The sequence below is a fragment of the Lactuca virosa genome, chromosome 8 (assembly GCF_052849685.1).
Source record: "Lactuca virosa cultivar CGN04683 chromosome 8, Lactuca_virosa_CGN04683_v6, whole genome shotgun sequence".
NCBI classification, from domain to species: Eukaryota; Viridiplantae; Streptophyta; class Magnoliopsida; order Asterales; family Asteraceae; genus Lactuca; species Lactuca virosa.
The window spans coordinates 186,831,039-186,838,904 of record NC_136433.1 but is presented as its reverse complement, the minus strand read 5'-3'; the positions used below and the strand labels follow the sequence as shown (position 1 = coordinate 186,838,904).

Sequence of the window (7,866 nt, the reverse complement as noted above, 5' to 3'; positions counted from 1 at the left end):
TACTTCATATGACTGTGACAAGGCAAATACGTGATCGTACACCTCCTTCAATGATATGTTTTTGGAGATTTTATGTTATCCTGATCTTGGAAATATTTGTATCTGAATTTTATTTGATATGATTCTAGGTTGAAAATAATGGTTTCTTTTAAATTAAAAATGAAAATTTTATCGTGATTTTTGGGATGTTACATAGAGGCTTTTGGCGCAACAACTATTTTAAATATTTTTAAACTTTTTTTTTCTTCTTAAGGTGGAGTTTGTTGAAGATGCTTCAAAACCCTTTTTTGCGTGACAATGTGTTGTTGTGGGTGTAGCATTTTCTGGAATTGGTGCATTTAACGATGATATATTATAACAATACTTTCCTTTTATGCATCATTTTTCCATTGTTGTTACATATTTATTTTTAATGTGAATTACGAAAATATTATGTATTAAGGAGTTATAGATGGTTACTAGGACTCCTATTTTATTTAACAATGTTTCCTATATATAAGTGTTATTTGAGAATCATATAAGATTTTATAAGACTATAACATGAAGTCATTTAGATGCCAATTCTAATTTATTTTTCATCTATTTTTTCTTATTTTCATTGACATTTTTAGCGTGTAACATACTTTTTTATATTGTTGAGTTTCATTAACATATTAAGTTGTGCTTTGTGGTTTTCCCCAAATATAAGGGTTTCTATATTTGTATTCTTGGTATTCTTATTTTTCTTCTTGTCATCATCATATCTATAATTAGACATTGCAAATCCAGACACGAATACACGAATCTGTGAGTGACATGACATGAATACATCTTAAAAATTAAGATAAAGCTTATTCATTTCATTTATTTATATTGTGTCAAATTCGTAGTTGACATGTTTTCATGACATGAATACATGAATTGTCAAGTCTATCTAATAATAGTAGAGAAATTAAATATCCTCCTATATTATTTCATACATATCCTTCTATCCATATTAAATGGTGACCAGAGCCGACAGTGAGGGGGGGGGGGGTTACAAATTGGGCAACCGCACACGGCCCGTAATATATATATATATATATATATATATATATATATATATATATATATATATATATATATATATATATATATATACATACACACACACGTAACCTGTTTGATAAATCTATTGTAGATCAATTGCCTAGCCCGCACGCTTGTTGTACTTTTCAAATCCAGTAGACAATGGATCGAATCTATCTGTATCCATTATATGTTTTACTTTTTTGCTAATAATTTCACTTCAACATCAACATAATTTATATATATATATATATATATATATATATATATATATATATATATATATATATATATATATATATATATATATATATATATATATATATATATAGGACCATCCTTAGGGAGGAGGGAGTCGTTCCCTCCCAACCCACTGCCACATCAATTTTTGTCTCTTCTTTTTCTTCATCTTTCCCAACCCACAACACACGAAAATCCTATCTTTTTGAACCCACTCAACCCACTCAATTAAAAAAAATACAAAACACGAAAAACAAGCTATTAATGTAGTCTTGAGGAGGCAAACTGAAGCGGATGACCATAAATATAAAGCTCGATTACGTGTTTCTATTATTATTGTTAGACTTTTATTGAAAACCGGTTTACCATTTCGTGGTCATGACGAGTCAGTTAACTCGGAAAATAGAGGACTTTACATTGAAGTGTTAAAAGCCATTCGAGAGACTAGTGAAGATATTTTTAACAATACTTTAGAAAATGTTTTGCACAATAAGTACTTTTGAGTATTCGTGAAGAGATTGGTCAAGATGTATATTCTTTACTGGTTGATGAATCTAGTGATGTTTCAAAAAAGGAACAAATGGCTATTGTTTTGCATTTTGTCGATAGTCTTGGCTTTGTGAATGAAAGATTCATTGGACTAGTGCACGTGAAGGATACCTCTTCTTTGACACTCAAAAACGCCATAAATGAAGTACTTACAAGTAATAAGTTGAGTTTTAGTCAGGTAATGTATTCTTTACTTTTTTGTTATTTCAATTTAATTTAATTCGGTTTATGTGTTATATATATATATATATATATATATATATATATATATATATATATATATATATATATTAATTGGTTTAAATTTTAATAGATTAGAGGACAAGGTTACCATGGGGCTAGCAATATCCGAGGGGAATTCAATGGTTTGAAAGCCTTGATATTACAAGAGAATGACACAACTTTTATGTACATTACTTTGCACACCAACTCCAATTAATGGTTGTGGCTGTAGCAAAGAAGCATGATGGTGTTAGTGACCTTTTTTAGCAAATTTCGTTGGTGGTTAATGTTGTTTGTGCCTCGTGTAAAAGAAAAGACTTACTAAGAGAACAAGCAAGAGAAAGGGTGCATAAAGGCTTGTGTAGTGGTGAACTTGAAACCGGAAAAGGGTTAAATCAAGAGACTACACTTGTTCGAGCAGGAGAAACAAGATGGGGTTCACATTTCAACACACTCACAATTTTGATGAAGTTGTTTGTGGATGTTCTTGTAGCTTTAGATTTTGTGAAAGAGGAGGGAGGGTCGTTGGCAAACCGTCAACAAGCGTCCAGAATCTTAGCATATTTTAAATCATATGAGTTCGTGTTTTACTTACATATGATGTATGACATTTTACGCCTCATGGGTACATTGTCAAAACAACTTCAAAGAAAAGATCTAGACATTTTAGAAGCGGCTTCGATGGTTAGAGGGACAATGGAGGCATTGCAATCTTTTAGAAACAAAAAGTTTGCTAGCATTTTGCCAAAAGCATCCTCTTTTTGTCAAACACTCAAAATTGATACTTTAGATATGGAAGAGTTGTATATTGGTGCGAGAAACTGTAAGACTACAAAGACTAATAGGTTTCATTTTGAGGTTGAAATCCTCAACACGGTGGTAGATATGCAACTTACAGAATATCGGGGCCGATTTATTGAAACAAGCACCCAGTTACTAGAATACATGGGTGCTTTGAGCACTTGTGATTCATTTGCACAATTTGACAAATCAAAGTTGTTGAAGTTGGGTAAGTTATACAAGTATGACTTTGATGATTCGGATATGATAGACATTGAAGGACAACTTGAGATATTTTATCACTCTTGCATCAAAGATGAGCGATTCACAAGTTTGAAAGGAATTTCTGACCTTTCTCGTTTGATGGTTAGTAGAGGGAAGCATCGGTCTTATCCTTTGGTTTATAAGCTTTTAAAGTTGGCTTTGATATTACCCGTAGCGACCGAAAGTGTAGAAAGATGTTTTTCAAAGATGAAGCTCTTGAAGACCGGCTTGCGTAACAAAATTGGCGATCACTTTTTGAACGACGCATTGCTTTGTACCGTTGAGACTGAAGCACTTGCAAAAGTTGAGAATGAAAAAGTAATTGAGCGGTTTCAAAAGATGTCTTCATCAAGAGGACAAATTTAATTTGTAATAGATCGTTGCTAAATTATGTTTAACCAGAAAAAAAAATTGTATTAGACATTTTATATTATGTTTGACCAGAATTTAATTTTTTTTATGTTTTATATTATGTTTGACCGGAAAAAAAATTATGCAACCCCTATTACTAATTCCTGCGTCTGCCCCTGCTATTGGGTAGGGAATTTTGTTGCTATAATAAGTCATTTTATCCAATATTGTGACATTAAACCGTGAGTAGACACACTTATTTAGTAATTATAGTAATTGTATATCACCAACTTGCGACATGCATGTTGTTTTGGTGCGACGTTTTACTAAAAACTGTCACACAATTTATAGTTTATTAAGACTATTGAATATCTTTTGCAGACATGTAATTATGGTGAAAATGACCATGTTCACTAAATGGCCACATGTAATTCATCTCATAAGTGTCGGTTTGCTAATAATAAGTCACAAAAATAATCTATGTTTGTGATCATTGCTTATCGTGTAGAGACACACAATTAAGTGAATGTTATTTAAACATAGCTATTAGTGTTCTGTCAATACACACAATTTAGATGAACATGATTATTGTCTTCAATGTTGTCACATTATTTGTATATTAACATGTCGCTTGTTTATATTCTGTCACACAAATATTATATAAATGTGACAATATATAAAGTTTTAGTCACGTAATTATTGAAATTATTGAAACATGGTATTTATTTGCCACATCATTTTTTTACATTGTTATTATTTAAGTTATCGTCACAAAAAATTGAGAAAAACATGATTTTAAAACACTTATAGACGCATAATTAGTTTAGAACATGGTTATTGTTAACCATTCAGTCACATAGCAAAAATGATGTAAAGTGACAATTGTATAATTTTAGAGACATTGAAAAACACTAAAACATGGCTAAATTTATACTAAAGCCACATGAAAATTTTGAGATGTGATTATGGTTTTAACATTCAGTGACACCGGTTCAATTTTTATTGTTATTTTTTCTATATTGTAGACACATCAAAATTATATAAATGAAAGTATCCATAAACCAAAAATATAAAACGATATCAAAATTAAGAATTAGATATTATTAATAATTGAAATCCAGTCCATACATTAAATTCGTAGTTAAAATAGCAAAAAAAAATGTTTTGATTACTAGTATTAAAATATGATAAAGAAATCAAGAACATCATAAACCAAAAACCAGACATAACTACTCATTCATCTTGTTGGTATTGTTCCTTGTCTTCTTGAGAAGGATATCGGTTGATTTGAAAGTTAGATTTCGCTTCTTTGTGATATTAAGTTCATTGTCTTGAGATGATATCATATTTGGTACTTATACCAACAACATTGAAACAAAAATTAGTAAAAAAAACTTAATAGAGTATCTTATGAAGGAAAAAAAGTTGTAATGCACAAACAAGTTAACACAAACAAACCTTCGAATAAGGTTTCGCAAAGTGTTTTGGCCATGGGACAAAATTTTATACACCTGCACAATTGTTTTGATTTCTCCTATAAATTAAATTAATCTTTTTTTACCAATTCATCAATGGGCACTTTATATCAGTTATCTTGCAAAGGAACTCCGTGAATGAATTGTCTTTCTGATGACAAGTGAATGACACCACGAACAACAATGTTCCTTTTGTCCAGATATGATAGACTATACTTGAGTGGCTACAATAATGTGTGATATTAGCATTAGAAAAAAGAAAAACATAAATGTATGTTTAGCATTTGAAAAAAACTGATCTGGTGAAATGGATTTTTTGATGAAAGTGTTGGTATCGCAGGAATGGCAGTTGAAATCTTAGACTCAATAACTTTTATCGTGGTTTTTGCAACTACCTAAAATAAAGATTTAAGACATATATGAAATTAGGAATTAATATAAAAGATAAATTAAAAGTAATGAGACAACCAATAGGCATGGTATACTAAATGTTTATTTCATTTAGGAATCCCTTTCCCCCCTCTAAGTCTAACCAAACACATGAATTCGAGGGAATTGGAATCCTTTTCCTTCGAATTCCATTCCTTTCGTGCCAACCAAACGCGCTCTTATAGTGACATATTTTTTTTGATTTATTGTTACTACTTTTTACTTTTGGACACACATAAAAATTAAAACATGACTATAAAATACTTTTACTTACATGTTTTGTTTTTTAAACGTCATAATAAAATACATACAATCACATGTTGTTATTCTTTTATATTCAAAATCATTAATTTAGACATATATATGAATTAAATTGTTATCATAAACCACTTATAGTCACATGTTTTTTTTAAATGTCATAATAAAATACTTACCACTACTAGAAAAACAGCCTTTTACGACATGCAATGTGTGTCGTAAAACGCTCAGACGACATGCAAATGCGTGTCAAGGAAGGTCCTGTCATAACGAAAAACGACACGCTTTTGCGCGTCGTCTATTTAAGACACACATTTACGACGCGCAATTACGACACACATTTATGACGCGCATTTACAACACACATTGCATGCAAAGGAAGGCCCTGTCATAAAGGAAGATGACACACATTTGTGGGTCGTAACCTTACGACACGCGTTTAGGACACGCATTGTATATCATTAAAGCCCATGTCAGAAATGAAGATGACACGCATTTGCGTGTCATAAACTTCAGCAACCATTTACGATATACATTTATGACGCGTCTTTACGATACTCATTTACGCATAATACAAAAATATGGAAACAAATATATACCAAAACAATCAATTTCATCTAATAACATCATGTCAAAAAATTATAATACATTGGTATTAAGGGGATCTGATTGTACATTGTTATTAAGAGGTTTTCCCTAACTATATAACCTAATACTACATTGCTATTAAGGCTTCAAGCATCATCAATCTATGTTATAAAATATTAAAATTTAATACACATGTAGTAAAATACTTTTTGCCAAGAATCCAGGGTTCAATACAACCCATACCTATATAAAATATTAAAATTTAATACACATGTAGATTATAAAAGTTAATATGAAAGAGTGAAATAGTAAAATATCGTTTGCCAATTGTCATTGCAACAATTCAATAGAGCCCATACTTGTATAAAATATTAAAATTTAGCTTGGAGCCATACTCTAGACAAAAGGATAACTTTGAAGCCCCCATAAACTTGCATACTTGTTTTCAACAGAATTTATGTAAGAAAGAAGAATATAATTCAAGTTTCCAATATAAAATATAAGTTACCTCTCTGGAATTGACAATGTCCTAGGCATAGATACAAAAACGAATTCAAGTTTCCAATATAAAACCTATTGAAATAAGTTTCTCCTTATTTTGAGATAATTTAATTCATCTAAATACATACAAAAAAGAATCCAAATTACTTTGTAAACAAGGGATTCTTTTCAACAGATTCATACCTCTTGGATAATATTCACAAGATCAAGCATATCAACGTTGTAATTGTCAAAGTAAGATCATTCATTAATATTCATCAAATGTGTAAAATACCCTCCCTTTAATTAGTCGAATTTTTTATTATTATATTCTGGAGTATTTTGACAGGGAAGATATGTTTGTTGCTGCCCCATGATGTCAGCATGGGATCTGCATAAAGCTTGGCCGGAAGCTGAATTTAAGGTATAAAAAATATTATGTTTATTTTTTAAAAAATTTATAGATAATTAAATAGAGTAGTAGTTGTTGATGATGAGTTAATTTTGTTGTTGAAACAGGTGGTTTCAGATGCAGGGCATTCTGCTAATGAACCAGGCATAGCAACGAACTTGTAGCAGCAAATGAAAAGCTCAAGAACATCATCAAGACCAAATAAGATAGATACAATTTTGGACACAACACAAATAGCATCATTGCATTTTTGAATTCCATGTATGAGAGAGATCATAAACATTAAGATCTCAACTTTTTTCTAGATAGTTTTTGCATAAGAATCAATCGGTTGGATAATTGAACAAATGTCATGGAACAAAAAGTGAAAAAGAAATTCAATGAATGAATGAGGAAGTAGATCTTACATACAACATAAAAACCAGCAACCACCATGGAATTGATGCAACTTCAAGCAATTTTCTTGAAGCAACCCCTTGGTAGATGTGAGGTGTGAAAATTCGGTTCTTTAGTAATAGTCACAGACAGATTTCCTTGTGATGTGGACCGTGGAGTAGAAGTTGCTCTAGTTTTGTTCACTGTCACCTCATCACCAGTTAATTTACAAGTTTTCTCCTTTATTACACCCAATTGATGACCTGGCCTCCTTATCTTCTTCCTAGGTGAAGCAACCCTGCATATATAGTTATCCAGTTAGAAAAGATTTTAGTGTTTTAAAAAAAAGATAAAAAAAAAGTTACCCTATAGGTTGTGGATGGATAGAAGGTAATC

At 30.9% G+C, this 7,866-nt stretch overlaps 1 protein-coding gene across 1 annotated transcript; it reads left to right on the top strand.

Moving 5' to 3' along the window:
- Positions 1 to 1,867: 1,867 nt before the first annotated feature.
- LOC145131131 (uncharacterized) lies at positions 1,868 to 7,259 on the top strand. The gene is made up of 4 exons (XM_079065862.1): positions 1,868 to 2,014; positions 2,326 to 3,420; positions 7,033 to 7,107; positions 7,203 to 7,259. Exons 1-4 carry the CDS (start codon positions 1,868 to 1,870, stop codon positions 7,257 to 7,259), a joined length of 1,374 nt encoding a protein of 457 aa, XP_078921988.1.
- The last annotated feature ends 607 nt before the right edge of the window (positions 7,260 to 7,866 follow it).